We start from the raw sequence: 17500 nt of genomic DNA, 5'->3' as shown, positions 1-17500 counted from the left end.
GAGGAAGAGGAGAGTACGGTTGGTCGCCATCTCCGTGAGAGAGAGAGTAAGCGAGGCACAGCATTTTAGAGAAATGCATCCAAACTGCATATGGATAAAGTCATAGAACAATAAAAAGAAAGTAAACACATTGGAAAATAGAGTAACCAAGTCATGACGTGACTCGCTCATCCCTCGGTTCACAGAAGTAATTTCTCTATGGAGAATAACACCGGGTCATCCTAAAATCGTCTCATATACTGTAAGCATTGTGGTCCAAAAATAAACAAACCGTCTCCGCGATATTGTCGGGGAGGTGGCTCTGTATGGTTTATGATAGTCAGCCACTCATATTTGATACAGTCTGTTTATGGCGAAAATGTAACTAATTCGGCGACAGTAACATTAGCGTTTTCTCACCATCAGTCGATTCTTCACATCCATAATGAGTCAATTTGTTTGAGTCAAGATCATTTGTTTATGTTTGGAAGTGGAACACAGCTCTTATATGACGCGATATGAAAAAAAGTCAATGGGAATTCAGACATAAAAACATAACCCTAACCAGGTAGGATGTGCTCACAGTGTGTGGCAGGGTTGTTAGCTTCACACTGGCACGCAACAAAGTATAGATCAGGGTTCCCCGATTAGTTTTCCCTAAGGGCCGAATTATGTCTAGGGTACCAAGCCGAGGGCCACAACATTGCAGGGGGGCGACGGTGGTGTTCCCGCTACTCAGCGACAGTTCAGATATCGTCGTTGTCGGGTGAAAACCTTGTATGTCCAATACATCATATATCATCATATATCATTTTAAAAACGATTTAAACTAGTGAAAACAGCCGATCTACAAGCGCACAACGCCTCTCACCGCGAGTGCGAGGCGTTGTGCGCTTGTAGATCGGCTGTTTTCACTACTTTTGTGCAACGGCCTCGTATGATGAAGCAGGGCTTTACGTTGTGAAAGAACTTACCAATTTTGAGATACGAAGTTTCCACCCAACAATGACGATATACTAGTGTTGTTGCTGCTCTGATACCACCATTATTACTGGGGTTGGTGGGGGCCAGACAGAAGCCCCCCGCGGGCCGCCTTTTGGGGAACCCTGGTATAGATCAACCTTAAGCAAAGTAGGGAAGGACACATTTACTGCTTGTGCGTCATTGGATGCCGGTCTAACCATACCATGTCTCTTTGCGTTATTGGATGCTGTCTAACCATACCATGTCTCTGTGCGTTATTGGGTGCTGTCTAGTCTAACCATACCATGTCTCTGTGCGTTATTGGGTGCTGTCTAGTCTAACCATACCATGTCTCTGTGCGTTATTGGGTGCTGTCTAGTCTAACCATACCACGTCTCTTCTCCTGTTTGCAGAGGAGGGCATCAATCACGAGTGCAAGCTGTGTAACCAGATGTTTGACTCACCTGCCAAGCTGCTCTGCCACCTGATAGAGCACAGCTTCGAGGGCATGGGAGGTACCTTCAAGTGCCCCGTCTGCTTCACAGGTGAGGCACGGAGAGACAACTCTGAACCCAAATCTATGCTCAGTCGCACCACAGTGTTGCCTGAATAGAACGGATGGCTCCAATAACTGATTTTTTAAGCTAACGGAGCACCATGATGTAGTAGTGCATTGGTGGCCTGAAAGTTGGTTATTTATTTCCACTGAGCATCACCGTCGCATACACAGGAATATATCATATCGTCGTTGTCTGGTGAAAACCTTGTATGTCCAAAACCGTTCGTTTTGTATTTATCGTTTAACCCTGCAAGGCCCAGCATTGCTTTTTTACAACATTTTTTAAAACATTTTTGAAAAAATGTTATAATTAGTTTTCCTGTTCTTTTTTCACATTAACATCACCATTAAATCCTATTGTTTAGTAAATGCCATTGGCCACGATATTTGCATATAAATACCCCCCACAGAGACTGACATTCACACCTCCCAGAGAAGTTGAAATTCCAGCGTCTGGACGAACAACATCTCACTTTTTAACTGAAGCTATTCCTCACTAAAACATAAGTAAAATGCCTGTAATATTTTTTTCAAGAACACATGCATATGTTAATATTGTGAAAAATATCCCCAAAATGCAAATTAGAGCATGATTTATGATTTATGGCTATAAAACCTTACAAAACATTATTAATTTTTTAAAATTACATTTTCCTGTGATTAGGACTCCTACAACACCATCTGATTTTTTTTTTCTTTTTTGGCCAGTAGAAATTAATTCGGGTCTTGCAGGGTTAAAAATGATCTTTAAAAAAAAATTGAAACTTGGAGATACAAGGTTTCTACCCGACAGTGACGATATTCTGTTTTGTTGACAGATCTTTTCAGTTTGTATCACGACAATGTATAGTTTATGTCAGGGGTCTTCAACAGGGGGTCCGGGACGCCTAGGGGGTCCTCAGAGTTGTTACAGGGGGGCCGCCAAATCTTTGTGTGATAGGATCATGTTTTTTACATTAACCTTAGCATCCCTATTCTGAGTGGAACATTAGCCAAAAAATAGCAGATCTACAAGCTTACAACGCCTCGCAGAGGTTTGTAGAGGGAAAAGAAGAGCAGACTAAAGTATTTGACGGTTCAAGTGGTTAAATGTCTGAAGATACGCATTACTCCAACATGATGACAGTGCTGTCAAACAAGTCTCAGCTGTCTAAGAAATCTATGAACATTTCTAATCTGCAATACAATTTTATACAATATGTAGTGGGGGTCCCTGCTTCATCTCTCTCTCAGCTAAGGGGTCCTTGGCCTGAAAACGTTGAAGACCCCTGGTTTATGTGAATGAAATGAATGTGCAAAAAATGATGCACATCTTGACTCATACAGTTTTTTTAGCGGTGGTAAACCGCTCCATAGAGTGGCTGTGCGTGTGTCTGTAGCCTTTTTCCTCAGCGTTTTGCCATAGCAAAACGTGTGTGTGTTGCATAGCGCTCCATAGAGTGGCTGTGCGTGTGTCTGTAGCCTTTTTCCTCAGCGTTTTGCCATAACAAAACATGTGTGTGTAGCATAGCCTGTACATCCTAGACTCAAATCCTAGTCCGAAGACGTTATGCAAGCACGACCACTGCTCACTTCACATTGGGTGTGATTTTCTAACCCTACAATTGGCAGCACCACTAGTGGGGTTAGTCTGAAATACTGTTGGGCCTCAAATAAATCACGGTCTAACTCTCAAACCTTTTGAGGAAAATAAACAAGATGGCGGAGGCCTAAACCACGCTCTGTGCCTTTCCCTTCATCACCTGTTTTTACCTGAAACGATAAAACCACACACAGCCACCCTCTCCTTCTATCTCAATCTCTTTCTATCCCCGGATGCTCTCTCTCTTCCATGACCTCCGTTTGCTCTCTCTCTCTCTCTCTCTCTCTCTCTCTCTCTCTCTCTCTCTCTCTCTCTCTCTCTCTCTCTCTCTCTCTCTCTCTCTCTCTCTCTCGGTTGTATAGTGTTGTGTTGTGCTGTGCTTCCCCCTCAGGTACACAGCACTACTTTAAACTTTAACTCTATTCCTTGGTGGCTTATGAATTAGTAAGACAGGCACCGTTCCTTTGGGGAGGCTTAATAATTCAACACACGCGCGCCACGCGCGCGCGTTGCATGAGGCCCGCCGCAGCCAACCAAAAGTTTACTGAAACAAAGAAGACGGAGAGAGAGAAAATGCAACACACACACAACAGCGAAGCGGAAGTAGAATAAATAAAGAAAGTAAAGAGAAGAGAAGAGGATAATTTATTGATAAATATCACAAGGTCTACTGAGGATAGTTCTGCAGGTTTCTCTTCCTCTCTTCTTCCTATCTCTTCCTGCGCCCACTTTTCACTGTGTACTCTCTCGCTTCTCTCTCTCTCTCTCTCTCTGTGTGTCTCTCTCTCTCTCTCTCTCTCTCTCTGTTTGTCTCTGTCCCCCCCTCTCTCTCTCTCCAGATCTATCTCTCCATATCTATATCCTGTCAGCTCCATATTGCTTGTGTGTGTGTGTGTGTGTGTGTGTGTGTGTGTGTGTGTGTGTGTGTGTGTGTGTGTGTGTGTGTGTGTGTGTGTGTGTGTGTGTGTGTGTGTGTGTGTGTGTGTGTGTGTTTTTATATGGTTGTTGACAGGTGTCAAGTCAGTGTTTGTTTACTGTATATGTGTGTGTGTGTGCACAGTGTATAGTTGATACAATCAGACAATAAATAGCAATTTTTGCCTTGAAACGTCTTCTGTAAGATCTCCTCTCCTCTCCGCTTCTCCCCGGTCATAGCATCATTCACTGTAGTGTGTTGTAAGCAGACTGGAGACTGCTGCCTTGGTTGACTTTTAAGTTGTATTGTTACGCTACTGTAGTTTCCTTTCCCCCCCCCCTTTTTTTCCTTCATGTAATGCAGATCTGAACATGGAAAAAGTTATATAATGAGCCAAAACATTTAACCACTTAAACTCTATATAAATAAATGTATTTACTTGCCCGGTATCCCTCATGTAAAATGTTGGGCAATAATATGTTACTTATTATTATACATTACTCCTTAAAAATGTAATTCTTGCGACCATAGGTCGCAGTTAACTATTAGCCTTAACCTAGACACATGAAAAACAGAAAAAGTACAAAACTATGGCACCGCCTCTTTAAGTGGTTAAGGCAGCTAAAAGGGCATTGTTTTGTTGTGTATGTTAATTTGCCTCCATTGATTGGTTGTGTTGTCCCTCAGTGTTTGTCCAGGCCAACAAGCTCCAGCAACACATCTTCGCCGTCCACGGGCAGGAAGACAAGATCTATGACTGTTCACAGTGTCCCCAGAAGTTCTTCTTTCAGACCGAGTTACAGGTTGGTGGCCATTTACATTTACTGCTGTTCTGTCCTTCTTTCTGGCCTCTCTGTCTCTGTCTCTGTCTCTGTCTCTGTCTCTGTCTCTTTGATGCTGTGATCTTCTATTGTTTCCATCATTCTATCTGTCTTTGCAATGTTGTTTTTGACAGCAAATTTTGATTTAGTTTTAGTCATAGTCTTTTGAGTAAAATTACATTTAGTTTCAGTCATAATTTAGTCACCTGAAAAGTTTTAGTTTTAGTCTAATTTTAGTCGACTAAATACCATACGTTTTCAGGCGACTAAATCTACAGTTGATTTAGTCAACTAAAATGTATTTTGACAAGCCTTGATTGCATCGTAATGACTGATTTTACACTTGGTTGCGTGCTGAAAATAGCAGATCTACAAGCTCACAACGCGTCGCGCTGCGACGCGTTGTGAGCTTGTAGATCTGCTATTTTCAGCACACAACACCTGAGAGCAACCAAACATAAAATTACTCTCTTCTCCACCAGTCCCTCCCTAACGTTTTAGTCTAGTTTTTATTTTGTCAATATATTTAGTCTTAGTTTTAGTCACCACAGCTTAGTTTTAGTTTAGTTTTTATTTAGTTTTCGTCAGTGAAAAAAACCACAGTCGACAAACATTTTTCGTCATAGTTTTAGTCGACGAAATCAACACTGTGTCTTTGTCTACGGTACCAGCTCTGATGATGTTCAGTTAATTGTTTCATCATTATAGATGTTGTTGTTTTTCTCCGTCAGTGTGTGACATAGGGTTTCCGGGTTTGGGGAATCGACTAGGTTTAGTTGATTTACTTTTAGCCCTCTTTTTCATGTGTTGTGTTACTTGTGAGGAAAGCCTTGATTTGCAAAAGCTGAAAAGGGAAGGATGAAAGCATGCATGAAAGATATAATCAAGGTTCAAGGTTGTACTTTATTGTTACGTGTGTACAGGTACTGTACATAGGAGTAAAACCTATTTTGGTTTGGCTTCCTTCAGACATTGCAGCAGCATAGATACTGTAATGACACACGCAGAATAATTATGAAAAAAAGAAAAACTTCAAGATTTAAAGAAAAGAGTGCAAAAAAGAGCAAGTGAGAATAAAAAGAGCATCATCAAAACGAAATAAAGTAAACAAAGCACCTTTTACATGAGCTAGTTTTAGATGCATTTGCATTGTTTATCTTAGTTTTTAGTTTTAGCTAACAAAAAAGATGTTCTCCCTTTTTAGTCTTCAAGGACAACTTTGTTTTTTTTACAACAAGGGTTCGTATTTTAGATAGTCATTAGAGAAAAGAAAAGATGAGTGTTAAAATGTTTTCATTTACTTCTTTCTATCGTTTGAGTGATTTTAACCATTTTGATTTGCATCATGCAAGTGCCTAAATATGTCTTTTTAGACACTTCCATTCCCAAGATGCACCGCAGTCTTTCATGAGCAGAGTGACTTATGGGGGCTAGTAGTGTTACTGTAAATAGTAATACAGAAATCACCAGTTTATTGTGTCTAAAAAAGACATATTTATCCACTTGCACGCATGCCCCCACCCACTGAAATCAAAATACTAAAATCGCTAAAACAATAGAAAGCAGAAAGTGAAAACATTTTACACTCATCTTTTCTTTTCTCTAATGACTAAAATCTAAAATATGAACCCTTGTTGTAAAAAAAACGAAGTTGTCCTTTAACTATAATAACCCTGATGGAAAATGAACATGCTAATTTATTTGAAGTTGAAAGTGAATTGAGCCCCGCCTGGACTCAATGGAAGCTAGCGGTGCTAATGGGGTACTTTCTGAGTGTCCGTATGGTCACTGACCATTAGACTACCCCATACTGGATTATCTATCATGATAGCTCTTAAAGAGCCGCCACCCTGGACTCCCCTCCCGCCATCTCTGCCTCCATCCATCCATCTCTTATTTCCTTCATGCTGCTGGGCCGGAAACCTTGTATGTCCAAAACCGTTTGGAAAATAATTTGGGGAAAAAAAAAAAGAAAAGAAAAAATGCAGAGATACAGTACAAGGATTCTTCCCAACAGCGTCAATACATACCTATCTATCGGACTAGTAATGGTACAATTGTCACTGTCGGGCAGAAATCTCATATCTCCAAGTTTCAAATTTGTACGTTTCTTCGTAAAAGTAAAGCCCTGCTTCATCATACTAGACTGTTGCACAAAACAAGCGGAAATAGCCGATCTACGAGTACACAACGCCTCGCAATGCGAAGCGTTGTGTGCTTGTAGATTGGCTATTTTCACTCGTTTAAATCACCTTTAAAACGATAAATACAAAATGAACAGTTTTGGACTATGGCTGGGCAATATATCGAAAATGTACCTATATCGAGGTATCAACATGCAAGGTATACATACCGACGAAGAAGGGTTAAAATGAGGTATTGGTGTATGTGTCAAATGAATTAACAGACACACTATAGGAAATGGAAATAAGGCATTTAATTTCTTTATTCTATGTATACTGTGCAGTGTGCATGCATGGATAATAAGCTATTCATTATCTGGGTTAGGCAGGCAGTGGACCTAAAGCAGAAAAAACATTAAAACAATGTTTTACTAATATTGTGACAATTTGTGAGTAATATCGATATCGAGGTATTCAACAACGTTATCGAAGGTTTTCCTAATATCGCCCAGCCTTATTTTGGACACACAAGGTTTCCACGCGACAACAACGATATCTATCCGTCCTTCCTTCTGTCCATCTCTCGACTTATCCTCTCCATACCGTGCTCCCCTGTACATCGCTATGACCCTCCTTCCATCCCTCTCTTTATTCCTGTCCCTCCACACGTCTCTGCCACACCCTCTTCTCTCTGCTCTGCTCCATCTCCAGACGTCTCTCTCTCCCCCCTGTTCAGCCACCTTTCGTTTGCCAACGGGTCTGAGCTACTTGTATCTATTCTGCATCCAGCGTAAGGCAAGACCCAAATTCAGAGTGAGTTTTTAACGCAAATATTTGCTTCTGGGTGGTCTCTGGAACAAAATGGGAGTGCACGGCCAAATACATATCATTTTGGGGGTCCTTAACTATGGATATAGGCTGATTCTACGGTTTTCAAAAAAAAGAAAAAAAAAGTATGTTTATATATCAGTGGTTCTCAAACTTTGTCATGTCAAGGACCCCCAAAATGAATTTGGCCACGGACCCCCATCTCAAAATATTTTGTTCCAGGGACCCCCAGAAGCAAATATTTGAGTTACAAATATTCATTCATTCGTTCATCCCCAAAATGATGGGGACCCAGATGGGGAGTAATGCATTTGGGTCTCCATCTGCAATCAATAGGGATACATTTACTATATATATATTTTTGTCTTAGGAATACAACAAATCCAAAAAAAAAATATTATTGAACTCAAGTCTCCATGGCGTGGGTAATCAATAGAAAAAAAAGGTCATTTTGGGGATGAACTACTCCTTTAAGGCCTCAGACCCGTTGGCAAACCCGCAAACGGCCCTGTTCAGCCTTCCTTCCTTGCCTTCCATTACTCCCCCTCCACCCTATCTCTTTCTCTGTCAACCCCATCCCATCTTCTCCTCCACCCCTCACAGCCCCTCCATCCTTCCATCTCGCCTCATGCAGCCCCTAGCAGGGTTCTGGCAAGATTCCGGTCATTAGGGTCCAGACACATCTGTGTGTGAGTGCGCGCGCTTGTGTGTGTGTGTGTGTGTGTGTGTGTGTGTGTGTGTGTGTGTGTGTGTGTGGTGAGAGGGTATAACTCACCCAGTGGGTCTGTTGGCCAGGTGGGGTCAGTTCTGCGATGCTGTGTTCCTCGCTGTCTCTTCGTCCCGTTGTCATCCTTCCCGTAAGGCCCCCCTCCCACGCCCGTTAGTCGAGGTCACTCCCTTCCATTAATACTCCGTCTCTGTTTCCTCTTAGCCATTTTTTGAGTGTCCCCATTTTGAGCTTGTAATTATAGGCGAAAACGTATGATTTACTTCTTCAAATACATCGAAAATAGCTTGTAGATTATTGAGCTATTTTCGCTATATTTGAAATAGGGATAGTTTCATCGATTACTCATGGAGACTTGAATTCATGGATATTTTGTTGTTTTTGATGCATTCCTACAGTAAGCCATTAATTTGATGAGCAGTGGTTCCCATGGAGACACAAAGAGTATCCTCAAATTATTGCCTTAAGAATGCGACAAAAACTAAAACATATCCATGGGGTGAGTAATCAATAGAACAAAAAGTCATTTTGGGGGTGAAGTATCCCTTTAAGTTATTTCTCTTATCTCTTGTCTCTCCGTCTCCATTTAACGTCCTTCCTTTCTTTCTTTCTCGATATGACTTGTTTTTGCGTTCATATGAGGTATAACATTGTACAGTATAATAGACCCTCCCGAAAAATGCGATTATGCGACCGCATACTCAGCAAAAATCACGCAGATTATGCGGGGGTCACATTCAAAAAGGCTGCATAAACGCATTTCCACCCCCATTTTCGGAACTACCCGCATATTTCACCGCGTAAAATCACATACCCGACGCATAGTTCACGTAATTCACAACTTTTCGCATGTTACGCAACTTTCCGCATATTTTGCATGTCACATATTCCGCAACTTTCCGCAATTTCACTGCATAAAATCACATGAAACCCTGCATATTCTATCGCAAAATCAAGGATTTTTTGACAGCATAATCAATGATTTTTGCCCGCGTTTTTCTGGAGGGTCTATAACATCACGGCTTGTGATCCTCCGCTGTCACTCGTCGCCTTCTAACATCACTGACTGTCAGGCGCAGTAAAAACCCTTCTAATTTATCCATTTGTTAAATTAACTAAGGTTTGACCATGCATGTGTGCCGATACCATAAGCATCCATGCAACAAGGCCACAGAACCTGCATCCTCCAAACTGTCCCGAACCACTGGCTAAATAACACACACACGCACGCACGCACGCACGCACGCACGCACGCACGCACGCACGCACGCACGCACGCACGCACGCACGCACGCACACACACACACACACACGCACGCACTCAGGATGAGGCAGTGATGCAGGGCCGGAGGTGGTGGGCATATGGCTGGTCAGTCCATTTAACAGCGGGGCGATTGCTGGACCCTGTCGGTCACTGTCCACACACACGTGCACGCACCCCCCCCCCCCCCCCCCTCCCCACACACACACACACACACACTCCCACACGTACACACAGATTCCTGACAGAGAGATAAACACCAGTCTATGGCACAGCATGGATGCGCCCAGCACCCCACGACTCATATATGGACGCACAAACATGTGAGCGCGCGCGCGCGCACACACACACACACACACACACACACACACACACACACACACACATTCACACACCGCGTCGCGTCATCCATCCTCCTCTCCTCCTTTCCTACACTCCCTCCATCCTCAGAGGCCTCTGCTCTGCATTGAATCAATCCATAGCTGGTCATCAGGTTCAATACGACACAGCTGCTGCTTATGTTTCCTTTCTCACAATATCCATAGAAAAAATAAGGCAGATCCTCCGTTGTTTGGTGCTGAGCTTAAACTGCCAAAGCAGTATTAAGGGGAGCACACACTGGACGCGGGCGGCTGCGCAGCGTTGTCGCGTCGCGGTATTGACGCACGTGAAGTGCCGCGCGGTAACCCCAACTGGATGCGGCGCGCTGCCACACAGCACATCCATTTCCCCCGGTGGGGAGAACCATGGGAGAACATGTTCACCGTGCGGTAACGCTGGAAAAATTGAACAGCGCGGCGTATCGGCGAGGCGGCAGACCCGCGGCTGCGCGTGTCTGACGCCACCGGTGTGGGTTAGTTCATAATAATATGTTTTGACGTGCCGCTTCCGTGCCGCGTCCGGTGTGTGTTCCCCTTTACTAGGAACAAAAAGGTGGTTCGAAACTCACTTTCTTTATACTGAAGAAGACCCAAGCCGGTCGAAACGTTTATTCTGCGGCTTGTTTGTCAAATAAATATTGGAACTACTGAAAGTGAGTTGCGAGACACTTTTTTGTTCCTTTCTAACAACATTCATAGTTTTGTATATCATTCTTGTTCTGTTACTGCTTGAGCGCGCGTACGCGCGTGTGTGCACACGTGCGTGCATGCACATGTACGTACGTATGTACGTACTGTATGTATTTGGACGCAAATACCTACTCTCTGTGTGAGTGCACGTGTGTTTGTGTGCGCGCGTGCGTGCGTGCCGTGCGTGTGTGCGTGCGAGTGTGACCACCACTTCTGGCCCAACTTGCCCTTCCACAGCCCCGCTGAGCCCCAGGGGAGGGCTCTCTAAGTGGGCTAGACAGAGAGGCTGACTGGGGGAGATGGAGAGCCACCACCATGGAGGTTAACCCCACGGCTAGCTGCGCTCGCGCGCCGCGCGCGCACTTGCATCTGTGTGTGTGTGTGCGCGTGTGTGTGTGTGTGTGTGTGTGTGTGTGTGTCTGTGCATCTGCAAGTGGAATGGGGGTAATTTGTGTGTGTGTGTTAATGAGGTGCAGATGGATGCACAGGGCTGGTGTGGCCCGCTAGAAAACGCTATGGCCTCTTTCAACCCCTCAGAGGGACCGTGTGATGTCCAACGCACATACGTACGCACGCGCACGCACGCACACACACACGCACACACTCTACATACACAACTCTTTCATTAGTCCCCCTGTGTCTCTCCCTGGGGGGTCTGTGCTCAGGATGGACACGTCATTGCATCATCCTCTCTCCCCCATGACCAACTCCTCCTTATGCACTCCTTCATGCTATTCCTTTGTCTCTCTCTCTCTCTCTCTCTCTCTCTCCCTCGATCATTCACCCCCCTCCCATCTCTACCGCTTTCCCCGCACAGTTGTTTAATTTCTCTCTGTCTCTTTGTCTCTCTCTCTCTGTGTCTTCCTCTATGTCTCTCTCTCTCCCCTCTCTCTCTCTCTCTCTCTCTCTCTCTCTCTCTCTCTCTCTGCGGGTCCCAAAAGAACCAGCCTCTATGCATATTTTAGTCCCACTCCTCTCCTCTCCTCTCCTCTCCTCTCCTCTCCTCTCCTCTCCTCTCCTCTCCTCTCCTCTCCTCTCCTCTCCTCTGTGCTTCTCCCCTGTGTCCCATAAATAGTGCAGACATAAGCTGGTAAATAAGAGATGTTTTGGTGTGTGTGTGTGTGTGTGTGTGTGTGTGTGTGTGTGTGTGTGTGTGTGTGTGTGTGTGTGTGTGTGTGTGTGTGTGTGTGTGTGTGTGTGTGTGTGTGTGTGTGTGTGTGTGTGTGTGTGTAAATAAGAGATGCTTTGGCCCTCATCAGCACGGCCCTCCTGGATCAATCCCCTGCCTTTACTCCCGACTACACACACACACACACACACACACACACACACACACACACACACACACACACACACACACACACACTGCATCTTTGTTAGCTCGTCTTTGTTGTTACTTTTTGTTCAGTTCAGTTTTTCTCTCTGCTTTCTCTCTCTCCCTGTTACCTTCTTCTATCTATATGCTCTGACTCTCAGTTTAAACATGTCTCACTGTTTGTGGTCTTTGGTTTCTTCTACCTGGTTTCTCCTCTTCCTCCTTCTCATATATAATAGTCTCTTTCTCTCACTCACTCTCTCTCCCTCTATCTCTCTCTCTCTCTCTCTCTCTCTCTCTCTCTCTCTCTCTCTCCCCTACTGCAGTGCTGAGCTCTGTCTGCAGCTGTTTATCTATTTACCCATTCACCCCATTGTGTACTGTGTCTGTCAATGTATCTATCCATCTGCTTCCATCTGTCTGTCAATCCCTCCGTCGGTCTGTCCGTCTATCTCTGTCCATCTCTCTGTCTGTCCGTACGTCCATCTCAGTCCATCTCTCCGTCCGTCCGTCCGTTCATCCATCCATCCATGACCAGTTTTATAAATACATATACCTGTATAAATAAAGACAAACTGCTGTTCCTCTCTCTCTCTCTCTCTCTCTCTCTCTCTCTCTCTCTCTCTCTCTCTCCCTCTGCAGAGTGCTGTGTTTTATCTCTGACAAAACTTTGGCTCTTCGCACTTTCCCCCCAGCTGTGCTGTGACCCCCCCCCCCCCCCCCCCCCCATCCACACATCACTCTATCCCTCACTGTGTCTCTGTGTCTGTCAGCTAGATTGTTTCCTTTAGCACTGTTTAATATTTCAGCACTGTTGGAAGCACAGGAAGGATGGATGGATGGATGGATGGATGGATGGATGGATGGATGGATGTATGGATGTATGGATGTATGGATGGAAGGATGGATGGATGGATGGATGGATGGATGGATGGATGGATGCGTTCCAATGCGTTCAAAGGGCTTTATTGGCATGAGAAAACATACGTTTATATTGCAAAAGCAGTACACAGTACAATCAATCAATATAATACAATAAAAAAAATGTACGATTGAAAGGGGTGAAACAGTTCATGTATCGGGATTACTCGATGCAGACATTGTTGTACTTCACCCAGCAGATATGGGAGGTTTTTTTTTTATCATTGGTCATGTTTTCAAATTCTCCTTGTGGGTGGTTATGAGATCTCTCTCTCTCCCGGCCTATCCCAGTGGTGTTGAATATTTGAGAGTTGTGGCTCTGTACGCACACACTCACACATGCACCATGCACACCACACACACACACACACACACACACACACACACACACACACATCCATAGTTACACATGTACAAAGACTTAATTTTATCGAGACGGATGTATAGGTGGACAGAGACACAGCCAGGCAAACAAGTGAACAGATGATGTTTCTCTTGGTGGCAGCATCAACATCCACATTGTCCACACCGGTCCCTGCTCTTCCAATGCTTTTGAGATTGTCAGCAGCACTGATGTCTTCAGCTGTTACTTTTGTTGCACATCTGACGACAAGGCCACCATACTCCTTTAACTCTGCCTAGGGCTGTCACAATTATTACATAATCGTCTAATCGCAATTATTTGAGGTAATAACAATTATTTTGCATAATTGTCATAATCGTTGCCATGTTGAGAAATGTTAATATACCGTAGTTTAAAACACTTTCAAAAAGTAGTGGAAATAGCAGATCTACAAGCTCACAACGCGTCGCATCGCGACGCGTTGTGAGCTTGTAGATCGGCTATTTCCACTATCAATGTTCTTTTTTTAAGTATAAAGTTGTCAAATATGTCAGTAAATTCTTTTTATATTTAAGTTATGTGTCATAATTGTCAGGTGCAACTTCAAAGCCTAAAAGCCAAACAGAAATGTAATTGTCGACGACAAATACACAATTAAATCGTTAATCGCAATTATTTGAGTGAAAATGAATCGTCATGTAAAATGTCATTTAATCGTGACAGCCCTAGCTCTGCCATCAAATCAACCTCGTTCATATTTGGCTTTTCCAAGACAAAACACTCATTATTGACTCAGACATCACTTTATCTCCCCTGTCAAGGACCGCTGCTCCACGTTCAATACATCAGTGGTTGAGGAGGTGCCTGTACCAAAAAAAAAAAAAAATCAAATCCTTCTGTTCTCAGAGCAAAACTGAAAAAGGGGTTTTTCATTTTATTGGCTAATGTAGAGCAGGGGATCAAGTCCCAGACAGCTGAGAGTCTGTAGTGTGGAGCAGAAGCAGTGTTGTATGTTAGAGAGAGCGCTGGTATTTGGCAGTCTGTGTGTGAATAGCATTGTCTTTGTCTGAGTGTCTCTGTCTCCCTCTAACTGAATTATGGAGAAAGTCTGTATGTGGTTGAAATGGCAATAGGGTTTTATCTGTGTGTGTGTGTGTGTGTGTGTGTGTGTGTGTGTGTGTGTGTGTGTGTGTGTGTGTGTGTGTGTGTGTGTGTGTGTGTGTGTGTGTGTGTGTGTGTGTGTGTGTGTGTGTGTGTGTGTGTGTGTGTGTGTCTGGGTGTTGGGGATGTGACTGTTGCATCGAGCCACAGTGTGTACCGCTTGATCCAGCTATCCCCTTGACATTGCTCTCTGTGTGTGTGTGTGTGTGTGTGTGTGTGTGTGTGTGTGTGTGTGTGTGTGGATTTGATCTGGGGGTCCCAGTGGCGTTCCAGGGGAGCATACTCAGCTGCCCCATGCTCACTGGGAGACTCTCTGTTATTAGAATGGGGACTTGGGACGCACACAAGGACGCACACGCTCATGTGCACAGACACACACACACACACACACACACACACACACACACACACGCACACACACACAGACAAAGATATACACATACAATATACTGACAGTGTATACACGTGCAGACACCGACAGTGATACACATGCCTGCACACTATTGTACGCTATGGCCCCCCCTCCCCACACACATACACTCGCGCACATACGCTCCCGAAGCTCCGCAATAATGTCAGAAAGGGAAAATGTGACGCACAAACAGACAAAGAGAAAGGGAGAGAGACAGAGAGACGATATATCCATTGTAGAACATCTACTTGTGTGGTAGTTCCATTGCCTAACATGTTGCCATTTTTGTAAACAAAGGTTTAGAGGTTGCTAATAATCCCCAATTCATGGGTTGCATTTGCAGTACTACAGCGGCCATGTTGAGGACCAACACAGGTGTTCTGATTAGCCTAGAACATTTAGCTCTATGCCAATCAGACAAATTGAAACACCTGCGTTGGTCCTCAACATGGCCGTTTAGGACTACAAATGCAACCCATGAATAGTCCAGCAATTGACACATTTGTATCCACGAGTCTCCAACGCCCCATAGTGCATTGCGCAGACGCTGTACCGAGCTTCCGGCGCCGCAGCCGAGTGTGATTTACAAGCTCACAACAGGCTGCAACTGTGACGCGACGTGAGCTTGTATGTCTGCTGTTAAACCGGAAGTGTGGTGCAAACAGGTCCAAATAATCTCCAGCAAAACTCCCGCGGAAACAGGTGGATAAATAAACATCATTTAAATGAAGGTTTTCAGTGTTATTTCTGGTGGATATCTTGCACCGACCTCTTATAAGTAGACCATAAGAATGGGAGTGCAGACTACTTTAAAAAGTGCACATACTGAATCTGCGAAGCAACGCATTAGCCTGTGCATAACGTTTGCGGCACTTTCTAGAGATAGATTTGCTATATGCGCCCAATTTGCCATGTCCACAAGAGTGTTCATGTGGTTGATTTAACTACGCTAAAATGGACCCTGTAAGTCTCCCTAAAAGTTAAATGAATGAGGAATAATGAAATGAAAGAACAGGGTGAAAAGAAACGGCGATATCAGAGACAGAGATATGTTATAGGAAACACCTATGAACGGGAAAGGGAAGGTGGAGGCAGACAACCTGAAGGTGGAGAACTCTGTCAGAGAAAATCGTTTTTTTTTCTCACACAAAGCACAGACGGATAAATGATAGAGAGAGAGAGAGAGCTAGAAAGTCATGAATGTGCGAGAGGAAGTGAGATGTAGAGAGAGAAATGACACTGTGTGTGTCAGCGCCTGGAGGTTTGCTAACAGCTCGCAAGGTGTCCTTGTCTTTGTGTGTGTGTGTGTGTGTGTGTGTGTGTGTGTGTGTGTGTGTGTGTGTGTGTGTGTGTGTGTGTGTGTGTGTGTGTGTGTGTGTGTGTGTGTGTGTGTGTGTGTGTGTGTGTGTGTGTGTGTGTGTGTGTGTGTGTCTGTGTGTGTGTGTGTGTGTGTGTCTCACACGCACGCACGCGCACACACACAGACACAGACAGACGACATGAGAGAGACAGGTGAACAGTGACAGGGTGTCATAAAACAGGATAGTGGAATGGTGTTCTATCTGCCTTGCTAAATCTCTCTCACACACACACACACACACACACACACACACACACACACACACACACACACACACACACACACACACACACACACACTTGCGCGCGCGAGAGTGCATCACTCAATCAACATCAACAGCTGGAAAACCAAAGTCCTTTATTTGCAGCTCATCAAAACAACACCAAAATAAATTGACAAAATGTGTCCACATTGGAAACAGAAAACAATTGAATTGAAGCCGTGTGTGTTTGGTCTGTGTGTACTTTGTCAGCAAGTCTACAGTAGCAGTTCCTGATTCCTTATTTAGTCCTGGTAGTTCCATGCAGTCATGTAGAAATGCAAGGCGTGCTTGTGAACTAGCACAGATCCAAGCCAAACAAGAAACGCTAACTAACCCAAGGGAGTTTTCTGGCTCCCTTAAAACATGTAGCTCGCTGGCATCCTTCAAAACTGCCCTGAAAATTCACCTTTCAGGAGGCCAGAGAAGGAGGTAGTTATCACTTCTCCCATAGACAGGCGAGAAGTGAGCACCCCCCCCCCCCCCTTATTTCCCCTATCCTGTACATATAGTGTTTTTGTCTCCACCAGCCGAAGGCAGGGGGAGAGTATGTTTTCCTGTCTGTGCGTCCGATATACCTATAACTCCAACGATCAGTTTCAAACTTTGTAAGCGCACTCCCTGGATGCCAATTCAGAACCTCTGCCCCACATTTTTCACATGGCCTATTCTAGCGCCACCAGGAGGCCCATTTGTGCAAAACTACCTTTTGGCCAGTACTCCTACAGATTTTGTCCAAAAATCACGCAAATCGGTAGACAGTATCTCTACAGTCATGTGATCGACATGGATCTGTCTGATTGTCCATATTCCATCCTGATTGGCTGAGATTGGCTTTCAAAGTTTGTAAGATTGGTCAGTTTTGGACAAAATGCCCCAATTCACAAACGCAGAGTGCAA

The 17500-nt window shown here is 44.3% G+C and overlaps 1 protein-coding gene across 1 annotated transcript in view; it reads left to right on the top strand.

The window, feature by feature from the left end:
- znf423 (zinc finger protein 423) overlaps window positions 1–17500 on the top strand; it is a gene marked incomplete at its 5' end in the record, with an annotated part of 246441 nt that overhangs the window by 213155 nt on the left and 15786 nt on the right. Inside the window, 2 exons of the mRNA XM_080737309.1 lie at window positions 1356–1487; window positions 4687–4802. Coding sequence (XP_080593435.1) covers window positions 1356–1487; window positions 4687–4802 — 248 coding nt within the window. The remainder of the gene's footprint in view (window positions 1–1355; window positions 1488–4686; window positions 4803–17500) is intronic.

Source organism: Nannobrachium achirus (assembly GCF_963921795.1).
Source record: "Nannobrachium achirus genome assembly, chromosome: 11".
Classification (NCBI taxonomy): domain Eukaryota; kingdom Metazoa; phylum Chordata; class Actinopteri; order Myctophiformes; family Myctophidae; genus Nannobrachium; species Nannobrachium achirus.
Note: the sequence above shows the minus strand (reverse complement) of the source record. Positions and strands in the feature narration are given on the sequence as shown.